General features: G+C 49.2%; 3 protein-coding genes across 5 annotated transcripts; all 3 read right to left on the bottom strand.

Annotated features, from left to right (window-relative positions):
- Window positions 1-450: 450 nt before the first annotated feature.
- LOC116229917 (platelet-activating factor receptor-like) lies at window positions 451-1,473 on the bottom strand. Its single transcript, XM_031594682.2, has one exon. It carries the CDS (start codon window positions 1,471-1,473, stop codon window positions 451-453), a length of 1,023 nt encoding a protein of 340 aa, XP_031450542.2.
- A 1,640-nt stretch (window positions 1,474-3,113) lies between these two features.
- TMEM35B (transmembrane protein 35B) lies at window positions 3,114-4,046 on the bottom strand. The gene is made up of 3 exons (XM_031594668.2): window positions 3,814-4,046; window positions 3,547-3,727; window positions 3,114-3,449 (listed from the first exon to the last, which is right to left on the bottom strand). Exons 1-3 carry the CDS (start codon window positions 3,919-3,921, stop codon window positions 3,319-3,321), a joined length of 420 nt encoding a protein of 139 aa, XP_031450528.1. The 5' UTR covers window positions 3,922-4,046; the 3' UTR covers window positions 3,114-3,318.
- A 2,380-nt stretch (window positions 4,047-6,426) lies between these two features.
- SFPQ (splicing factor proline and glutamine rich) lies at window positions 6,427-20,944 on the bottom strand. 3 transcript variants are annotated; one of them, XM_031594844.2, is made up of 13 exons: window positions 20,191-20,943; window positions 19,776-19,964; window positions 19,365-19,666; window positions 19,149-19,244; window positions 17,779-17,975; window positions 17,461-17,545; window positions 17,095-17,212; window positions 16,831-16,879; window positions 16,630-16,751; window positions 10,853-14,043; window positions 7,700-7,744; window positions 7,400-7,474; window positions 6,427-6,512 (listed from the first exon to the last, which is right to left on the bottom strand). In XM_031594844.2, exons 1-10 carry the CDS (start codon window positions 20,836-20,838, stop codon window positions 13,906-13,908), a joined length of 1,944 nt encoding a protein of 647 aa, XP_031450704.1. In that variant the 5' UTR covers window positions 20,839-20,943; the 3' UTR covers window positions 6,427-6,512; window positions 7,400-7,474; window positions 7,700-7,744; window positions 10,853-13,905. The 3 variants fall into 3 exon arrangements, with proteins under 3 accessions (XP_031450704.1, XP_031450705.1, XP_031450706.1); XM_031594845.2 differs by lacking the exon at window positions 10,853-14,043; XM_031594846.2 differs by lacking the exons at window positions 10,853-14,043; window positions 16,630-16,751; window positions 16,831-16,879 and having other exon boundaries at window positions 20,191-20,944.
- Window positions 20,945-21,684: the final 740 nt, after the last annotated feature.

The raw sequence follows: 21,684 nt of genomic DNA, 5'->3' as shown, positions 1-21,684 counted from the left end.
GAGAGACGCGGGGGGGGTTCGAGACCCACGGGTGGGAACGGGGGGGCGCCGGGGTTGCCCCTGCCCGGCTGCGTCCCGGCGTTCGGCAAAGAGAGGCGGGCAGCTGTCGGCTCATTCGTTTTTAATCCCGGCGGAGGAGTGACGCTGAGGGCAAGGAGAGGGTCGGGGCTTTGCGTGGCCCCACCGGGCGGCTCCTCTCAAAGCGGTGCAGTAAATTCAGCGGTGCACATCCCCGAGGGAGAGGGACCCCCAGGAGGGGATGGAACCCCCGGACGTCTCTCCCCAGCGTGGCTCGTGGCTGCTGGGTATGGCAGCACTGTGCTGTGTGTCTGTGAGAAGGGAACCACGCGCCCACACTGCGTGGGGATGTGCTGAGAGCACAACGGGGGCGGATGGAGATGGGGGTGTGAGGTGAGAGCCCCCAAGGACCGGAGCCCCCCGGGGGGGGCCCTACGTGGAGGTGAAGGAGATGGCACGGCCGCCGGGAGCCGACCCGTGGGGGGCAGATGGGGACAGCGGGAGGCAATGAGCGGCCGCACGCAGCGTCCGCCCCAGGTCAGCGCGGAAGCGTCGGATGCAGAAGCAGTAGACGAGGGGATCCAGGCAGCTGTTGAGGCTGAGCAGAGCCACGCTCAGCACGTGCAGAACATCCAGGGCGGCCGGGGGCCCACAGGGAGGCGTTGGGGGTCGACTGCCCACCCAGGGAGCCAGCATCAGGTGATAAGGGGCCACGCACACCGCGAACACCAGCAGCATCCCCAGCACCATGGCGCGGGCCTGCTGCCGGTGCGACCCTGGGGAGGGGACGGCGGTGTTGGACAGCGAGCGGGCGATGGAGGTGTAAGCGCCCAGCACCACCACGAAGGCGACGGCAAAGAAAGCCACCGTGGCGTAGGCGTAGGCCCGCTGCCGCGCGTGCTGCTCGAAGCAGGCGGTGGCTCCGGCACGTGCCGGAGAGGTTTGCCGGGCGCTGAGTGCGGGTGCAGCGCAGCCCAGACCCAGCAGCCACGCCGCACCGCACGCCAACGCCGCCCCACGGCGCCCCGCCATCGGCAGCGCCCGGCGCACCGCGCTCAACCGATCCACGCTGATGAGCGCCATGAAGGTGACGGCGCTGTAAGTCGCCAGGTAATAGGCGGCACCGGCCAGGCGGCACGCGGCCTCCGGCAGCAGCCAGTCCCCCCCAGCCAGGTAATAGGGGATCCAGAGAGGCAGCGTGAGGTTGAAGAGGATGTCGGCCAGGGTCAGGTTGATGAGGTAGATGCGGATGGCTTTGCGCACTTTGCCGTGCTGCAGGAAGACCAGCAGGGCCGCCAGGTTGCCCGGCAGCCCCACGCACAGCACCAGGCAGTACACGATGGGCAGCAGCACGAACTGCACCGGGTCGCTGGGCACGCACGTGGCCGGCGCCGAGATGTTCATCCCAGGGTCCTGCAGAGATGGAATCCAGCACAGGGCTTGGCTTGGCTCCATACAGACGCTCTTCCCACCACCCCCGGGCTCCCATCAACTCGGCCGGCACGGCGCACTCTGAGAGTGGCAGGCACAGCTGTGCTGTGGCCATGGGGCTGAGCTGCAGATGGTGGCACCCGGAGGTGCTGCACTGGCTCCAGCTCAGTGCTGTGGGGTGTAACGCTGACCCCCCTGCTCTGTCGTGCCCCCATCGCCCTGCATCCCACCCAGAAGTCACCACACATGGGAGCACACGATGGGGAGGGGTCACAGCATGGGACAGTTTGTAGCCCCAGCCCTGCAGGGCTCTCCCATCATAGTGCACCCATGGACTCATCGCCGTTTTCCAGTTCTGGGCATGGAAAACCTCTCTCTGTTGTAATCCCCGTAGCACAGAGCTGCAGCAATTTCACCTCTCATCACAGCTGCCCACACCTCAGCGACGGCTCTGAGTCACCCAGCGGGCGGCTCCCAGCACAGCAGGGCCAGACTCAGTGCAGCATCCAACACTGTACCAACGCAGGGCTCATCCAGTGGGCCTGAGCTGCCTTGCAGACCCCCAGATCCCTCAACAATCCCCGTTTTTTTTTCCCTTTTACCAGCAAATAGGGGATGCACCCACCCAGCCCTGCACCCCACACTCAGGCCATCGTCCCAAGCTCCATCCCTGCTCAGCAGGGATGCTGCAGTCACACTGAGCTGATTGCTTACCACGCGTCCCCTCCGGCTGCTCTGAGTTGTCTGGAAGAACTGGGCTGCAGGGAGCTTTAAATGCTCTGGGTGGGCTGGGGGTGCTTCATTTCCAGCCTCCGGCCCCTGTAGGAGTGAGTGCAGCCAGAGAGGGCAGGCACCTGTGTGTGTTTGTAATGGGGGAGGCCACGCTGGAGCCATGCTAAGACCCCCGCGCCAGCGTGGGCTGGGGAGGAGGGGGGCATAGGGGGGTGGGGGCGAACCTTCAGGCCCATTTCCCAGGCCCCACATGAAAGCAGCAGAGGTCAAATTTCTGCACTCAACAGCTGGGGGGAAGGAGGGGGAGGAAGGGGCAACTAAATGGGATCAAAGCCGGAATCTGCCTCTTTGTGCCTTTGTTTGCTTCAAAGGGGGATTCAATGGGAGTAGTGCCCCAGGACCCCCCAGCACCACAAAGAGGGGGCAGCCCCCTCCCTGCTGCCTCACACAGCAATGCTTGGGTGCTGCTTTGGGTCAGGGTCCCCCACTGGAGGTGCTGTGATCAGTTTGTCCCAAACGTGTCCCAGCCTCTCTGATAGTTGATACACAGGGTTCCAACGTGACCTCGGGGTTCTGCCCAGCTGTCACCACAGGGCACTGAAAGCATCCTGGAGAGCAGATGTGCCCTGACAGAGCAGGGTGCTCAAGAAGCTCTGCTGAATAGGGTGGGGGTGAGGACACGGCTGCTGTCCCACCTGGATGTGCAGTGAGCAGCCGGGTGCATTGCGGGGTGACCGCAGGGCTCCCATCCCATGCAGAACTGCCCCTGCATGGAACCCACATTGCCATCATCCCCAGGCACTGCTCCAGCAGCCCAGCACCCCCTGCCACACCTCAAGGACCCCCCAGTCCTGCAGCTCAGCGTGGAGGGAGACAGAAACAGAGAAGGCAAAGCATGAAAAAAACAGAGGCTTTATTTCAAAAAACCCCAATTCCACCCCACCCTCCCAGGAGCCACCCCAGCCCAGCACCGCAGTGATGGCAGTGCCACGGTCACCATCCATCCCACAGCTGGGACAGCACACAGCAGCGTGGTCACATCGCTTCACAGCGAGCAGAGCCACCGCTAAAACCACCCCGACGGCACCGAACGGCCGCAGCCTCCCGTCAGCACCGCCGTCATCTCTCCGTCCCGGCTCACTCCGCCTTGGCCTTGGCAGGAGCTGCGTGCCCGCGGACGTTGAGCAGCAGCAGCAGCCCGAGGCACAGCGTGGCGGGGGCACACATGGCCAGCGGCTCCCGCAGCGCCAGCAGCGTGTAGATGGCACCTGGGGAGGGCACGGGACGCTGACACGGGGCGAAGGGCGGCGGAGGGCATCCCCAAACCCCCCTCTTTACGCCACCCCCCCGCCGGCTCTCACGCACCGATCATGACGACGCTGAGCACGAAGTTGCTGATCTCCTGCAGCAGCTGCGGCCCGAAGGCGAGGAGCAGCCCGGCCGCCGCCTCTACCGCACCGACGGCCGTCAGGTAGGGGCCGGGAGAGGGGGAGAAGCCGAAGTCCCTGAGGGGGAACACCTCCGCGAATCGCACGAACTGCTCCTGCTGGAGGGCGCAGCGCAGGGCACGGCTCCGGCATCGCTGCCCACGCGGAGCTCCGTGCGGCGCGGCGCCCCCCGGGACCCCCTCACCATATGGCGGTGCGAGTCGGCCGAGAGCCGCTCCGAGAGCTTCACGGAGCCCGCGAGAAGGAAGAAGAGCCCCAGGAGAACGCGAAGAGCACGGAACGCCGCCGCCATGGCCGGGATGGGGCGGGGATGGGGCGGTGCGGAGCGGATCGGGACGGCCCTTCCGGCTGCTGCCGCCCTCCGGCCGCTGCAATCCCTGCCCCTATCTGTGCCCCTGTCTGCCCTTATCCCTGCCCCTATCCGCGCTCCTATCTGCCCCTATCCTTACCCCATCTGCCCCTATCCTTGCCCCTATCCGTGCTCCTATCCGTGCCCCATCTGTGCCCCTACCCCTACCCCTATCCATGCCCCATCTGTGCTCCTATCTTCCCTTATCCGTGTCCCTATCCGTGCCCCATCTGTGCCCCTATCCCTGCCCGCAGCTCGGGATGCAGCAGTGCCGGTGCCGAGCCGCTGCTGGCATTTCAGTTTGCTCCCTGCCCTTCTGGAGCACCGACTGCCGGCAGCACGCTGCCCTGTCGGCCCGCAGGAAACGGAAAAAAAGGAGCTGGCCCTCCCTGCATGCTGGGCTCGGCAGCTCCAGGCCCCGCACGTGCAGCAGTGCTTCATTAGTGCAGGAAGGATCCAGCGCTTCCGCAGGGCCGTACAGGAGCGAGCTGCAGGAGAGCAGCGCGGAGAGGAAGGAATTTTCCCTTCGCTTGCAGAGAACGCCTTCCTTCAACAGGGCTGAGGCGCAGGTCGGAGCTGACTGCAGTTTTTGTGCAGAAGTGCAAAATCATTGCAGCATCTGTTTGCTTCCCTGTCGCGGAGCTGTAAGTCCGCGCTCCCCAGGCAGGCCGGGCCAGCAGTGCGGGCTGTGCTGGGAGCGGAGCAGCGCTGCCCCTCGGCTGCGCGTCATCACCGCAGTGACTCAGAGCTCAGCAATAAATAACAGCGCACCCCGTGCAGCCCTGACCTCACGGGAAACAGCTGCAGGCAAAACACGGTTCCCTCTTCCACCAAACCCTCCATCCAGCCCCACCTGAGATCCCGCTATCTTTAGATTAACGAGTCCGAGCTCCTTCTATGAGTCATTCATCATTCGCCGGGTCTTAAATGAAACGTCCTCCCGCGTGGCAGGAATTGTCCCCATTCAGCACAAGGCCAGGCAGCACCAGCTGCCCCAGGTGCGTTCATTTTGCAGCTCACATTCAGCAGGAAGAGCTCACGCTTCCCACCCACGCCATCACATCCTCCTGCCAGGAGCAGCCAGCAATCCCAGCCCCAACTGCTCCCAATGGACGCAGCCCCTCATCCAGGACAGAACCCCAACACCTCCCTCCAGGCACCCACTCTCAATCCCATGCTTATAGCACATGAGTTAATCAGACTAATGAAACAGCAGAACCAACCCCTCAGCTTTAGCAGCCAGGGAACAAGCAGCTGCTGGCACAGCATGTGCTGATGGAAACGCAGGGCGAGTCACAGCTCAGGTGACAGAAGGGCCTACACACCAACAGGGAGGAAAAAAATGAGGGCTTTCTGCAGTTCTCTAAAGCACATCCATCCATTTTCAATATAAAAACCACGGTTTGCTAATAAAAGGTGTGGGAGGTTGTGAATGCTGATGTCACGCTTTGGTGGGGGCAGAATCACTGCGCTGCAACGGGGGAAACAGAACTAGGGCAAGTTACTGGAAAATAGCAGGATTTGAGGGGGAAAAAGGCCGTGTGAGAGGACAGCAGCCATGGAGATAACAGTGGAAGCTTGGTGCAGTTAATGCTCTTTGTAGAAGCAGCAGTGGGGATAAGTGACGTTTGAGTCATTGCAGAGCAGCTCGTAAGGGTGAGGGCCTCTCTGCCTCTTGTGCTGCCCTGCCAGCAGGGGGATGAGAGCACAGGGATGACAGCAAAACTGACTGAAGGGACATCCCACACCATATGGTGCTCTGCTCAGCAATAAACACCGAGGGGAAGCCTGGCGGTGCTGCCTGCACAGCAGATGCTGCACTTGATCCTTCCCAGCCCAAGGTCAGAGGTGCTCAGCCCCAGCACTGCAAGCACCACGAGGTGTCACTGCTGCAGGTAACACAGCTCCAGTTCTTTCCTCAAGCTTCCTCCTCCTCAGTTAAAATTAAAGTCTAAATTAAGAGGTGAGTAGTTTAACTTTCTGAATGTTACACAGTACTAATGAATCATAATTAGCAGAACCTAATCACCAAACTCATCTGCTAACAGCACATAATGCAGCACTGTCCCCACTGCACCTCCCAGCAGTCACTGCACTGCAACTTAAGAACCACAGAACCTCTGATGGAAATCTGACAGCTGTCAGTAATGCAGAGATGTCAAAAATATCAACAAATCCTTCACCTGATTGCATGTGAAACACAACAGCTCAAGGCTCTAACGCAGCACCAACCTTCCCTAGTGGAATTATGAATGCACACAGAGTGGCTTTAATGCATCACACCTGTCCTATAAAACAATTTGAACCATGGGAACTTGTGCTTGTGCTCAAAGCACATTCTGCATTCCCCTTCTAAAAGCTCACACTTGAGGCAGTTGAGCATCACATGGTATGGTTGCATTTAACAGCCTACCTACTGAACATACTCCACAATAAAACAAGTCATCATCATTAAGAAAATTCAAATACTTTATTTTTAAAAACTCCTAGAACGTTCCTGGCTCCTCTTCACTGCATTTGGGCTTCATCTTCTTCTGCAAGTACAAAGCGTGCTGTTAGCCACAACACAGAAAATGCCACCAGAAATCACAAGCAACAACACAGAAAGGGAATCAGTGTGTCACAAAGAAAGGTCATGCACCTGACGGATATTCTCTAGAATCTTAAGGTCTCTTGTTAGGCTTGAGATGAAATGAACAGCATCCACATTGTCCTCTACTTCAAACTTAAAGATCTGAGGTGGCTTTGTGCTTTTCTACCCAAGAAACAAGAGCAGCAGTGACAAGTCACAATGGATTCAATCAGTTCACCGATTGAATCTCGTCACCTTCACGACTTACAGGGTGAGCTGCAGCACATCTAGGTCATTACTTACCCCTCACTCGTGTGTTACAGAACTTTGCATGTTGCTCTTCACTCAAGATTTTAAAATAATCTGCAGCTCCCCTTGTAGTTTAAGTAGCAAATTAGAGGGAAAATGTCATTAATTGCAGCTCTACAAGTTACTTTATTTCCCTAAACCTCTACCTGCTTGTTCTTGTACGTTAAGTTCAGTGTTCATTAACTATTTCAAAAACACAGCATATGTAGCAACTTTAGCATTTAATTATCTGCTTCATTGCTCTCCTTTTCCTTTGCTGACAATCACTGCATCCCATTCACAACCCTTCCATTTCAGCCTCAATCTTAGTCATGATTATTTCTTGGCTTGACCACCTGCAGTGTTCAGAAGACAGTTTTATCTGATGCTGCATGGCTGAAAAGCCTAAAACAACAGTTGTATCTTGGCTCTACAAAAGAAATAGTTTTTATATAAAAATGAGATTAATCACAGACAAGTTTCAGGCAGGAACTACCCAACACATCACAAGGTGATGTGCTGCTTTAACAGACCAGCAGCCTAAGGACATTGTCTACTTACTTGTTCCCTTGGTACCTTGGTCCACTCACATATCACGGGACATCAGGCTGGATGTGCTCATGCTCAGCTCCTGAACTAGAAAAATAATCACAAGTTTTATCAACAGTGATTTTGTGATCTGTCATACAAACCTACATCTAAGAAAGGTGTTTTTAACCACTGCTCCCAGGTCACAGTCTCACAGTCTGACAGCAGCATAGCAAGTCCCACGTTTCACACACTCACTGCTACCCACTGACTGAACACTAACTGCCTGTTTTATTACTTCACCCATTCAAAACAAGACAAGCTTATGCTTACTTCTCATGGATGAGCACGCCAGTTTCACTCAGCTCGCATCTTCACCTAAAGGATAACAAGTGAAGTTATTATAATAACATACAGAAACTTGTAACCATTTCAAAACTAACTTAAAAAGCAAAGATTTAAGATACATGGACTGATTAGTTATGAAGGGGAATTTACAAACTATTCCAAAATATTAAATGGAAGAATAAGGGGCAGAAATAGGCTAGCCTAAGCACTTGTGAAGAAGTGAAGGAATATGCATGTAGTTGACTGAAGAACTGCACCTTGTCAGAGCACAAACCGTAAATCACCAGTCTGAGTACAATGAAGTTTGATTGCAGCCAGAGGTATACTATCCCTTATGTGAAGGCATTAAGGATTCCAATCAAGCTACTACTTCTATTTGAGCCTAGTTTGTCTCCTGTACAATGCCCTCTTCCTTCTGCTTCATGAAGGAGTGCAGTGCCCCTTACTCCTAGCAGCCCCCAGTTCAATAGTCCTAGAAGTGCTTCAAAAGCCAAAGGAAGACACTAGAGATTAGCACTATAAGTCTACTGCTTTTTTTCTAAGCAACAGCTTCTTCCCTTCTGACAACCCCCCTTTTACTTACAGCTTAATTGAGGGCAAACTTCGATGGTTAGCAACTAGGGATGTAGCAGTACAACGTTCTGTGCACACCTCAAGGTGGGAGGCAAATCACAATGGTCACAATGGGATTTGACCAGGTAGGGAAAAGTTCAAGTTTAGTCTCAAACCCACCACCTGGGTTTTATCATGGCCCTCGGGAGCAGAAATATAGTATGCACGTTTTGTTTTCTATGCCATAGCAACAAACACCATGCATAAGGGATACTATATCTTTGTGCATCCTTTTAACACTCCAGATTCACTTATATAGCCACACTCCTCCCAGCCCTCCCAGTTAGCTCTTCAGTACTGGTGTTCAGAAGCAACATTTATAGAGATGGGGTATTCACAGACCACTGCGGGATTGCACAGCCAAGTCCTAACATGTCAATCATTATCTAGCAGCAATGACAGAAGTGGGAGAAGGCCAATCCTCCCTTTTTTCCTTTTCCAGTAAGTAGCTATTTAAGAGCCCCACTAGCTGGTATGGAGAGAAAAAAATCTGAAGCTAATTAGCCGATTCCAAACTTCCTAGCAGTGGGAGAAGCCAAGTAATTAGTCAGAGCAGCAATACTTTTTATGCATCCTTTCTAACATGCTTAGCCTTATTTAACATGATGGAACAGAACACTGGCCTTCCTGATCATGTCACTGCAGCTGGCAATGATTAACAGAGACATGCAACCCCATTACTGCTGAAGTCCTAAAACTACTCACAGGCCTCAGTGTTTAGCTATGGGGAAAACTGCAAGCAAATCAACACTTTGTATGCTTAATGTTACAGTAAAGCCCCCATACACGCTATGCTGTGCTCTCCTGACAGCACCAGAATCTGGTCTGAGGGCCTAACAGGTACGCATATGTATTCTGACACCACACTTCTGAGCTTCAGATAATCTTTTTGAGAAAAAGTGTATTTCACACCAAGATATAAAACCAAGATGAAACACAATGCAAGCACTTTAATGCCATTTGTTGGTACGCGCTTGTTACAGACTGGCTTTTCAGTTATCTACCACACCAAGTTTCACTACTGCAGGCAGTCAGAGCTGGTATGAGACCTATGGTTCAGTCACAGATTGCTTGCTCCAAGAGTGTCAAAACCCTACTAAGTTTAAGTATGTAGAATAGAGCAGATGTGCCAATAACCCCTCCACGACATTTCTGCAGGTAAAGTCAAGTGTCCAGAGCACACTGGAAATACTACTGAGATCTGAGCATCGGTTTAAAGATTAATAGTTCAGTTTTACTACATGACAGTATGCACACTGTCAGCAGTTTTGCTGCTGAATTCCAGTCACAGGTTTAGAGTAAGCCATCACCAAAAAAAAAAAAATCAAGCTGACTTTGTGACAAACTGTGTCCCTGTTTGGTTAGATAGATTTGAGCTACACTCACTGTGCTCTAAACAAAGGCCTATCGTTGCATTCTTGAGATTTAAGGTGCAGCTGGCTGCTTTCAGAGGAACACTGTAAGCTAACTACAGGAGGGCAAGGCTGTCCAGCAGATCGCATGTTGAACAGCAAGACACAGATTGGTGCAAAATACCAGAAACGAGTATGCAAAGCAGAACTTTGCAGATCAAATGGGAAAACACATCACAGCATCTCCGAAAAAGCTGATCAGACGAGCCAGGTCGTGTGCTGAAACAAGGGACCTTGAAATTCAGGTTCAAGAACTAATGCAAAAGAGCTGGAGATCAGCATGTCTGGATGTCTGGAAACGTAAACATGTTAATCCTGAAACACTACATTCAGCATTCCTATTAATGAAGAGTTTAGAATCACATCCTCAAGACAGATGAAAAATGAAGTTGAGCGTTACGCTACCAAGATGACTAAGAGGCAGAAATATAGAATCTCACCACTGTCAAAGGCAGAGAAATGTACTTTGTTTGCCTATCAAGGATTAATTAAAGACAACTGAGATGTCCAATAAGCTCTACTGAACTTTTTACAGGGATATTCATTCAAGCAGTCACATGTATGTCCTGAGAAGTATTCCCAATCCATCCTAAAGCTGACCACGATACTGAGCTTTGACTACCAGTTTACACAGGGCTACAGCAGTGATTACTAACACATTCCCTACCGAGCCAAGACTCTACATCAAGGGATGCATTGCAAATGGGCCACTCTGTCACTACGGAAAGTCTGAACGATCCTTTTCTATGCACTGAGAGCACTGGGTTGACTTGTTAACTGAGTGTAAGATCACGCTCCCTCTTCCCCACAGAGCTCCTCCAAGAACGTCTTCGTTACACCATAAGTGAGAAAAATGCACACAAGCCGAGTCACATGTACAAAGGAATCGGGTCTGAAAGCACTTAGCTAAGAATCACAGTAAGTTGTTGCTTATTGGCTTTGAACAAGGCAAAAAGCTTAAAACCGAAAACCACGCAGCTTTGATGCAAGTTTAACATACAGGTATGAAGAGTGCTGCACTGTAATTCCACAGTCAGAAGTGTGATGTCAGAATACCCACAGTATAAGATTACATAGAAAGTCACCAAGTTATATTATATTGCTTGTTACCTACCTGTATGCAGTCGGCAATGAGAATCTTGGAGCAAGCAGGAATACTACATCCGGGTCCTAATGTCCATTGCCATTTGTGGTACTACGTTCCTCACAGTTATGAACTGCAGAAATGCTGGCTAAGTGCAGTTATGTAGCAGGCCACTAGTTTTAAGTGTAAATTGCAGTCTCAGAAACTCCAGCAAAAGCTTGCTGCCACAATAAATGGTTGCCAAGGAGAAGCCAAGAATTTTTCTACCACAAAAATACCACAAAATCTCAAAAGCAGTTTCAGGTTCTCGTCAGCTGTATACATGATTAGTGTAACGTGTCTACACCAGAAGATGGGATTATTCTCTATTCGTTTGAGAAAGTGTGAAGATATGAAGATACCAGTTTCTACATGCTGCAGTTTTTAGGTAACAAGTGTCAAAAAGGGCTCAAATTTTGTTAAAACAAAGCTAAATTGCAACAGCCAATGTCCTCCAAGTCCAGTACAAAATTAGGTTATGCAAGGCAGACCCATCCAGGAACAGGTCTGACCAACCAAGCACTTTTCTTAGTTGTTTTGATGATTCAGTTATATCAATCTGATTTGCTGAAAAAAGTCCAAAACCTCATCGGAACAGATCAAAGGAACATGACCTTCTCACCTCCCACATTTAATAACTTTATCACATTTTAACATTGACATGTTCGCCAGCTTTTAAGACACTATCTTTAAAAGGTCTTGAAATGAAGTTGGCTATTTAATTGTAATGCCTGTTGAATACGTGCAACTCAAAGCAGAACTCATTTTAGAAATTCTGCTTATGTAGCTACAACCAAGCCAGATTTAGCCAAGCTTTCAGGTATTTTGAAAACTGCCAAATCCTCTCTATATATTTACTATAGTCATTGTTTTTGCAACTCATCTATGCTAGCAACAGTAGCTTATGTACAAAACAGGGTACCAAAAGACAACCTCTGTAAGGTACAAGGACATCAGCATCCTTCACTCTTCAGTTACAGAGCTACAAGAGAACATACTTTAGGATATGCACCAGCATCTCTTTAATAAAGAATGACATGTCATCTGAAAAATAAACTGAAAAAATTAATTTAATGTTTACGTTCAGAATTCCCCATCTCAGACACCTTCCGTTTTTGTGGGTGTCCCACGAACACCCTGCAGAAAACACAGGCATTATTTAGTACTACTTAAAGCAAATTGCAGTGGGACTGCTGTTTTTAAGCTCAGTAACCAACACAAGTACTCCCAAATACCTGGTCTGCAGTGCAGGAACTGCCAATTCAGAGTTTCCTGAGTTACAATTCATTGTCTTAGCACGTTATCAATCTCCAAACTTTTCTGGGAAGATAAAAAGCATTCACCAAACCAGCTGAGTCACTATTTCGTGCACTGAATGTTCCAGTCAGTGTTACCTGTGATCAGTATTTCACAACATGCTACTTTTTTCATTTAAGGAGCATCAGCACTTACAGTGAATACTTCACGAGCGATCATCTGCACTCTAAGATACTGCAAATCTGACACTGAAGTTTTAACCACAGAGAATTTAGCACAGAATTTAGAATTAGCCAATGCTTAGCACAAGGAGTGGAAAGATCACTGTTAAGATTGAAACTACTTACAGAACGCTCAGTAGTTGGGGAATTGCATGAAGGTACAGCCAGCTAAGTCTACCTACTTTGTGCTAAGCAGGTTAATATATCCTGCATTAGCACCAAGGCATTTTATGCTGGGAAGTCATGTTCCCAGCTTATCTGGTACAATGTAGTAATAAGCAAAGCAACTACCTTGAGTCCAAAATGCTTTGAAATTCTCCTGAGGGGAGTTAATGAAATTAACAGCAAGCTAACGAATTCATCAGATCTACAAAACAGCCTTGAAGGGAATTTATTTGTACGGTGCAGCATTAACTCCAGATTTAGATACTGCTTTTGATGCATTACCTCTACACATCAATAATAACAATAGCCATCGTGCAAAAATGCTCATTTCTCTGTATTTTACATACAGGCTTTTATGATTTATCCAGCAGCTACAAGATTCAGGACTAGTTCCTGCAGCCCCCATAATACAATTGAATTCTGAGCTATGCAAATTAGTCCACTCAATTAGCACGAGGACATAAGCAAGTTACAAGTATGAATTAGCAGGTTCTCTCCTAATCACTTGAGCAGCACTTCTGTGTTTTTTTTTTTTTTGCCAAGCAGTTTCAGGCAGGTATACAATACGGAGCAAGGCCAGATCCTGTAATCTCAAACAGCTTAAGAGCATATAAATATCTCATTAATAACCCGTAAGTTAGGGAGTCAGTCAATACAAGTCTTTCTATGGATTTATTTTAAAATAACCATTGCTAGTCTTCTGCTTAAAGTCTTTAGAAAGTATCAAGCAGTAACTGCCAAGGTGGTTAAGTGCAACCATCCCACCACCCATCATCCATAGCTAAGATAAGAAATGCTTTACATACTGCATTACTTGCAGCGTAGCTTTCATTACCGTTATCTGACAGCATCTGCAAGATTTTTATTTGCTTTCTTATTGCAGCACAACGTTCAAAAATCTGCACCTACTGGGCAGTTAAGCTATTTGTCCCAGTCTTAAGCTAGAGGCTTTATGGGAAGAGATCTCAGCTCTTCATTACAGTTCCACACCCTGGGTCTAGTTGGATCTCTATGGCAAGAGTCTCAGTTTACTGCTGAAGGTGTGGTACTTATATTTAGCCTCTTAATTTAACCATGAATGGCAAGAAAAGTTACTACATTTAGTTTTCTATTTATTTGAAGCACAGTAAAAAAAAGTTGGTACACTTTGGGAATTCAGTGGCACAATGTACACTGCCATCAAGTTAGGGACGTTATACATCAAAAAACAGCTAAACTTGTTTTGAAACACTGCATTACATAATTAAGTTGTACTTGCCCAAACAGACCACTTACAAATATTAGGTCAGTAAGTTTCTAACATCCATAAAAACGTAGCTTTCTTACTAAAATGCAAGAATTAAAAAGTTGGTGTCTAAACAAGACAGACAAAACAAACTGGAATGAAACTACAGGTCACATCTAAAATCGGGGCTTTTTGTTTGGGCCTTCGTATTCTTCTCTCCCTCTACCATATCCTGTTGGTGTTCCAGGCCCCATTCCTCTAGGACCCTGGCCACCCACAGGCCCCGCACCTCCCTGCCCAAAGCGTTCAGGACGCTATTGGAACAGAATTAACAGTTCATTATATGTAGTTGATGTCCATGTGTGTTAAGTATATATTTTTAGAAGGTTCCGTAGTCAAGGTTCGTCGATACAATCACCATTGAGCCGATCCACAGGTACCGGGAACATAGAAAGGAAAAAAGGGTAATTTAAAAATTAGTTTATTGTAATACATGCCTTGAGGTATGTTCCCACTTGATGCATTCTCATACATCTGTTACAAAGAACAGATCCTCCCTGCAGTGCTAGAAATGTAAGCATTAGTGCAGATGTGAATTAACAACTTTTCACAATGAGCTCTAGCAATTTTCAACCAAGTTAATGCAAACAGCTTGCAAACTTCTCACCTTTAGTGCGATAAAAGCTTAGATTACATCACTGTCATTTCCAAACAAGCCTAGCCAGAGAGAGCTTCTTCAGTTCACTGAAGTACGAGCTGACATTCATGAAATGTCACTGTAAACAGAATGCCTACTCACCAGTTAATGGCATGTGCTGCAATAGAGATGTGCTTTTCAAGATGGGGTTAAGACTACAGTCTGCTGACTAAACTGTAGAGGCCTTAGGCAGTAATCAAAACTGATAGTGAGCACTACTGGATTACAAGAAGAAAAAAAATGTGAAAAAGCTCATGACCAGTGATTTACCTAACCAACGCAACTGCTCCATCAAAAGACTTGCTTTTATTCAATCCCACATACTCAGAAACTGCTGCTGTATATGCAATGTGTGTTCAGAGAACCACAACTTACTCCGTTTCAGGTTAGAACTATGCACAAAGGGTTGTGTGCATCCAGTCAATATATCCCTTCCCACCCCACCTTCATCACAAGCTCCTGGAAAAATTCACAACTTCAGTGTTGAAAGGCTTCACACCAAGATGTAAAAGCTAAATTACCCTGCAATAAAGCAGAGACTTCAGATATTTTTGCTAGTACCTCTCATTGCATGTACTTCGTTCAGTTACTGTAACAGTACTTGTGATCAGCATTAAATGTACAGAACTGCCAAATTTTAACAAAAAGCTCTCAACTTTCATCTCAAGCACGTTTTCTGCTACCAAGTAACAGAACAATGGTGGGCTGTTCATTACAAAAGGTACCTGCAACTGAAAACTCAGACCCCACTTCTGAAAGTCAGTTTCAATCCTCCCAAGTAAAGTATGCCAAATGCTAACAATTTTTCCTGCCTATTTCATGGCAGCTTAAGTCTACCTCCTCTTCCTCATAAAGATGTCAACCCAATAACTGTGACAGCACTGTGTGACAGAGACCCCCCATTCTAAGAAACTCAAGGCCATCTTACTGTCACACGTTTTCAAGTATTACACTCGTTCAGCATGCACCTGTACCATGAATTTCAAGAGGAGAAAAATATTCACAGCATTTACCACAGACTGCCTAACTATTTGCTGGAAGCTTAAGAACTGCCTAAGCATATCAGTAGACTATAGGTACATTAAGGCCACCAGCACTGTCTACTGAATCGTTGCGGCTCTGCAGAGTTATGGTTTCTAAGACACAGTTCCCATAAAAACAGAAGATATTTGATAAGCTATTATGGTAGCTCACAGAGTTAAGCCAGAGGCCTAAACCCACCCAAAAATCATTTAGTTCAGCTTGTGCAACACAGTACACCCTTTACGAGGAGGGTGAAAGCACGCTAGTATCACCACCTAAACCAACAGCTTTCCATTATACCCAGTAAACATTTCTTTAACCTGGATCAGCATTGCTTCAGTGTGATAACACCAAGCAGACTCAAAGCCCATTCACACATATAGTGTGCCAAAAATAGTACAGCTTGGAAACATACCTCGGAGCACGAGATATGCAGCAGCTTTAATAAACTCTACCTACAGTCATCCCCAACAAAGAGAAAGCAACAAGAACAGGCTATCATTTCATTCCCTTGTGGATCAGGAACCACAAAATGGCTACAGTCAGACCACTGGAACATGCCTAAGACTTGAAAAAACCAAAAAAAACCCCAGCATTTCTACTTTTCTATAGCAAACATCAGCATATAGAGTAAGTGATATGCTGTTCCCATTATTTAAGGTAATCTGCTACTTCAAGAGACGTTTGCAGATTTCTGAATTAACAGCATATCTCTAACAGCATGCATCAATTCTACCAAGGCTTGGAAGGGCCAAAATAAATGCATTGTTCAACTGTGGAAAGGAGAGCAATGATCTCACTTGCCCATACAGAATGTCACGTTACTCAACAGCTGCTATTGTTATTTTAATTCTGAAAATTGTCATATTCTCTAGAATTTATAAAAATCCTTCCAAGCCTAACTGTGATGCAGAATTTCTCAAGTCCAATAAGGTCAGAGTTAATTGCAAATATGCTTAACAGCACATTTGAATTCAGTTACAAACAACTTCCAACTGCGTAAACTACCGTAATGGTTAACTAAACTAGTACTACATAATGCCAAACTACTCTTCCATGTTAAACACCTGACAAGAAAGTCAGCAGTTAACAGTGAAATTTACACAACCGAACACAGAACTTCATTTCCAACTGCAACTTTTCTCTTGTGCTAAACTAAAGCCATCACAGGATACGTTACCATGTCACTTCCCATCATAGAACCACTCATGGCTGCTTGGCCAACTCCTGGATTAGCTTCATAACCTATGCCGCCTCCACCTCCAAGAGGTGGAAATTTCTGGGCTGCAGAAGCATAAGGATCTAAGAAAGAGAAATATATAATCATATTCTGACAATTTCTAAGGTAGCCACATAAAGTAATCATTTAAAAATTCTTTACCTCCCATGTTCATTGTGGTGGCACCACCCATTCTCATGTCTCTCTCCCTCTGCATAGAAGAAACAACTTTTAGCACAGAAGCTATTACTGAGACCCTGCCTCTCAGGAGACAAAGCGTACGCACAGCCAACCACTACCATCTCAATTACACAAGGACACCACCTCTAACCTAAAGGAAGCAAAACACGACCTCAACAACATGCAAGAATTCTGGAAATCTCTGAACATGGTCACCAATCCAGAAAACAGAGTGGTTTCACTTACGGGATCCATATAACCCATTCTACTATAATTCTCTTCCCTCTGCCTTCTCATCTGTTCTTCCATCTCTCGCTGACGGATCATCATTTCCTCCTCCCGTCTGCGACGCTCCTCCTCCTGCCTGATAAACCCAAGGCAGATTATTAAACCACGGCAGTAACACACACCAGACATCAGCCCCATGCATGAGCAATTTCAGTTAATGATTACGCTTCAGAAAAAACACAATCAAGAAAAAAATTAAACTGCTGTTCAATTTCTCATCCACAAACTGAAGCAGCAATAGTTTCTTGAAGAAAATTTTCATAAATCAATCATTAAAAAACGTACAACTGTACAATTGAAAAATCCTGTAAAAGCCAGACCAACCTGAGCTGAATTTCCTTGCGTTTCTGCATTTCTTGATTATGGAGTTCTTCCATACGTCTCAGTTCCTCCTGACGCCTCATAAGGTCTGCAGAAACCAAGTCTGTCAGCAGGAGCTCCACACACTCAGATTTAAATTCAGATTTGAATTAGATTAACATCAATTACACTATCGCAGACACCACACATCACTGGTCTTAATCATACTTTTAGATAAGACTGAGGAAGCGTGCTTATTCAAGCCATTAACAAGTTGTGCATTGAAGCCATCATTCAGAGCAAAAACAAGCATTTGGAGACAAAGAATTCGGAGCCCATTACCTTGACGCAAGAGGTTTGCCTGATGCTCATGATAAGCATCTTCCATCTCACTCTCAAGTTTGTCCTTGGCATCTTTCATGTTTTTTGCCACTTGTTCTCTCTGTTGTTTTTCCATTTCATCTAAAGATTTCCATCTCTGGGAATACTCAAACTCAAAACTGCCAGGCTGTGCAAAACGGGGAGGAGTTTCTCTTTCCCTGCAGAAAGGAAGATGCTCAGCCAGGCTGCACAAGCCTCAAAAATGAAGGTCAACCAAAAAATCACTGGCACAACAAGCCAAGTACAAGGAAACAAAGGAAACCAGGAAGTACCACCTCAACAACCTGATTAAAGATTGCTTGGACAGAATGAAAACCGTACAGCATTTTAAGGATTTAAACAGCAGCATTTAAGTTAATTCAAGAACTACACCAAAGGCAAACAGAGTCTCCTGTACCAACACCTCCAAGCAAGTCTTTCTGCTTCCTGTTCTACTGCATGTTTACCCTGCAGCTTCCTCATTAGAACCCTCCTCTGCAGGCAAATGCCAAATGCAAAATCCAAAACTGAGACAAGCCCTTTGCCCATATACAGACAGCTGCTGAAAAAGCACCTGAGCACAGAGCAAGTTTCCAGAGCTGTCTTACCAGAGTACTGCGTTAAAGCAGAATAATATTTATTTTAACGTAGTCTTCAAAATATCTGAGAGCTGACAGCTTATACTGACAAAGCAGCTGAAGTCACAGATACAGTAATTAATGGAAAAAATAGAAAAGTTGAAGAACTTTTCATATATTGCCAATTCTAAGTACTTTTAAGATCTCAGGAAAAACACTACACCAGTCTGCACTCTTTACAGGAACATGGTTACTAAGATGCTTGAAGTCCTTGACCAACACAAGTAATTTCAAACACTTTCTCATGTAACAGCCACAAGGCCTTCTCCATCCACTCCCTTCTGCAGCCTGAAAAGCACAGTTCTACAACAAATAGGCTTACATGTGCAGGTCCTAACCTAAAACTCATCTACCAATCATCTCTCACGCACAGCTGTCTCTGGTAAGGCAAGTCCATACATTCGGTAACCATGTAGCAACCTGAGATTTTACTTTGTTTCTCAAAGTAAGAATTCTAACACATTTATTTCCCAATGGGAACACCAACACCAAGTCTCACCATGAGAATTCTCAACAACAGCACAAGCTGTAACAGCTGACACCTGATTTCTGAGCTACATTTCTACAGTTAGCCCCAAAATCTGTTATCAGGCTGATATTTATGCACCACATGTGATATTCAAAGCCAGGTTCTGAAAAACCACCCTAACTCTTACACAGTCAATGACCATACTGTGTTATCTGCATAGTTATTATAGCAAAAAGTGTGCCTACTTTTGGTACATCGGGTTCTTCTGAGCAAGCTTTTCTGGAAGACCATCTTCATCATCCAGTTGCTCCAACGGTTCCACAATAACTGGCCTAGGGGTGCTAAATACAAAATACACACATGCTTTACATTTCTATATCGATCCCTTTTCTGATGTAACAGAAGGAACTGACAGTTTTACTCCGCTTAGAACTAAAAATCCTGAGTAGCAAAATACTTACGTCGTCAACAAGAACACTCCCTCAGTACACCGTTCAAACGCTTTTCTGGCAGCTGGCTTTGATGCAAATTCAACAATGCCTTTTCCCGTTGATCTACCTCGATCATCTACAATCACAACAGCTCTCTCCACCGGACCGAACTGGGAGAAAGCTTCCTCCAGTAACTCGTTGGACACGTAAGGAGAAAGGTTACGCACTGACAGCGCGGCGGCGTGCGTGGCAAAGCGAACGCGGAGCTGCCGGCCCCGCATGGGGGTGTCGTCCAGTTCTGCCTTGGCGATTTCTGCCAGAGCTCTAGATTCCTGGGGGAAGTTTAAAACCCAGTTTTAGGAAATCGGGTTATAAACCACTACCTGCGAGATTTTTTTATTTTTTTTTTTTAGGAGACGAGCAGACAGTACGAATGCCTACCAACTTAATGAAGCCAAAGCCTTTTCCTTTGTTGATAAAAACCTCTCCCGGCTCCCCGTATTTGGCAAACAATCTTTTAAAGTCTTCATCCGTTATATCGGCGGGCAAATTCCCAACAAACAAACGGCACCGCTGAGTGTAAGTCTTCTCCCCGGGCCTCCTCAGCAGTGAGAGGTTTGCCTTAAAGCCCTACGAAGAAGCAGAGCAGATGGAGCCGGCGCCGCAAAGCCGCGGTCGGATCCGAGCCCCGCCGCCGCCGCCGCTCCCCGCCGAGCCGGCCGCCCCCCCCGCGCAGCCCGGACCCCCGCCCCGCGCTCCTCCCCTCAAGATGGCGGCAGGAGCGCGCGGAGCTCCGTGCCCGGCCGCAGCCGCCGCCATCTTGTGGCTGGGAAAGGGGGAGGGGGCCGTGACTCACCTCGTCCGAAAGCTTGTCGCCGCCGGCCGGGCCCTGCTGCGAGGAGAGGCTCTGCTGTCCCTGGTGCTGCTGCCCGCGGCCCCGCGGCTCCCCGCCCGGCCCTCCGCGGTGGCCCGGCCCGCCCTTGTGAGGCCCGCCCGGCCCCTGCTGCGGCCCGCCCGGCCCCTTGGGCCCGCCGCCGGGCGACTGTCCTTGTCCTTTCTTAGGGCCGCCGGCCGGGGTGGGGCTGGGGCTCGGCTTGGGCTGCGGCTGCTGCTGCCCCCCGGGGCCGGAGGGCGCGGAGGAGGGCGCGGAGCCCTGGGCCTGCTGCTGCGGCGGCTGCCCCGCGGGCAGGGCGGACGGAGGAGGCGCCCCGGGGCCGGACTGGCTGCCGGCGGGGCCCGCCGTGGTGGCGGAGGACGAAGAGGACGAGGACGGCGGAGTGGAGGTCGACGCCGGAGGCTTCGGCGGTTCGGACTTCGGGCCTCCGCCCGGCGGGCCGCCGGGGCCCTGCGGGCCGCCCCCCATGGGCCCGCGGTTCTGGCCCATGCCCATGCCGGGCGGCGGAGAGCGGAAATCGTGGTTGGGGCCGCCGCGGCCGCCGCCGCCGCCGCGCCGATGGAAGCCCCCTCCGCCGCCTCCACGGCTACGGAACCGATCCCGCGACATGGTGTGGTGGGGAAGGCGGAGAAAGAGGGGCGCGCCGGCTGCCGCTGCTGCTCCTCAGAGCCCGCTGCTCAAAATGGCGGCGAGCTAAAGGGCCTCGCCGCCGCCTTTGTCCGTCCCTAATATACCTTCCCCGCCCCCGGAAACCGCCCCCTCCTCCCCACTAACCAACCCCCTGCCGCGGCGGCGAAGACCGATAGGTGGAGCTACCAATGGCGCGTCCCTGTTCCGTAAACTCTTTGATCCTATTGGTAACGAGCCTGCCCTCTGCCGATTGGCTCATTTGACCGCCGACATCGGGACAGGATGATCCGTTAACCTCCTGCGTGCTGATTGGACAGTTTGACCGGCGGGAGGTCAGTTACGACGGAAGTTCAGCTTTCGATTGGCTGCCGGGGAAGTCAGTCGGGCGCGAACCCGCCCTCCCCGCAGAGCAGCTGCTGGCGCCCTGCAAGCAGGGAGCGCGGCGCTTCGCTTCGGTTCGGTTGGGTTCGGCCGCACCAACAGGGCGGTTCCGTTGGGCCTCCCCGGCGCGGTGTCTCTTATGCTCTGAAAGCGGATTTGAGAAAAAGCTTTCCTGTGTTCGTTCCAGCACGGCGGTGTAACACAACGCCAACGTGGGAGGTCTGGGCTGGCAGCGCTTCCACCCGAGCTGCTGTGAGGAAGGGAAGGGGAGCAAAGATTTCCTTCCAACTGAGAAAAATCAGCTTGTAAACGAGGGGCACAGCTCTCCACTGTCCCTTCTGCTGATAAGAAAGCAGATGTCAGTTCTCCAAAGCATAACTTCAGGTAGATAAACAAAGAAGCTGTAAAAGTCAGCGTTCCGGTTGGAATGTCCCATGTTCTGAG

Source organism: Phasianus colchicus, chromosome 24 (genome assembly GCF_987193195.1).
Source record: "Phasianus colchicus chromosome 24, bPhaCol1.hap1.1, whole genome shotgun sequence".
Classification (NCBI taxonomy): Eukaryota; Metazoa; Chordata; class Aves; order Galliformes; family Phasianidae; genus Phasianus; species Phasianus colchicus.
Note: the sequence above shows the minus strand (reverse complement) of the source record. Positions and strands in the feature narration are given on the sequence as shown.

Bases quoted from the DNA above. Each gene is read 5' to 3' on its own strand.
- LOC116229917 (XM_031594682.2), bottom strand. From the start codon at position 1,473: ATGGAGCCAAGCCAAGCCCTGTGCTGGATTCCATCTCTGCAGGACCCT.
- TMEM35B (XM_031594668.2), bottom strand. From the start codon at position 3,921: ATGGCGGCGGCGTTCCGTGCTCTTCGCGTTCTCCTGGGGCTCTTCTTC. The intron at 3,728-3,813 runs GTGAGGGGGTCC...TGCGCCCTCCAG, and splicing joins CCGACTCGCACCGCCATATG to CAGGAGCAGTTCGTGCGATT. The intron at 3,450-3,546 runs GTGCGTGAGAGC...TGCCCTCCCCAG, and splicing joins GCTCAGCGTCGTCATGATCG to GTGCCATCTACACGCTGCTG.
- SFPQ (XM_031594844.2), bottom strand. From the start codon at position 20,838: ATGTCGCGGGATCGGTTCCGTAGCCGTGGAGGCGGCGGAGGGGGCTTC. The intron at 17,976-19,148 runs GTAGGCACACTT...TCCTTTCTGCAG, and splicing joins AAGAACCCGATGTACCAAAA to GGAAAGAGAAACTCCTCCCC. The intron at 17,213-17,460 runs GTTGGTCTGGCT...TGGGTTTATCAG, and splicing joins CGCAAGGAAATTCAGCTCAG to GCAGGAGGAGGAGCGTCGCA.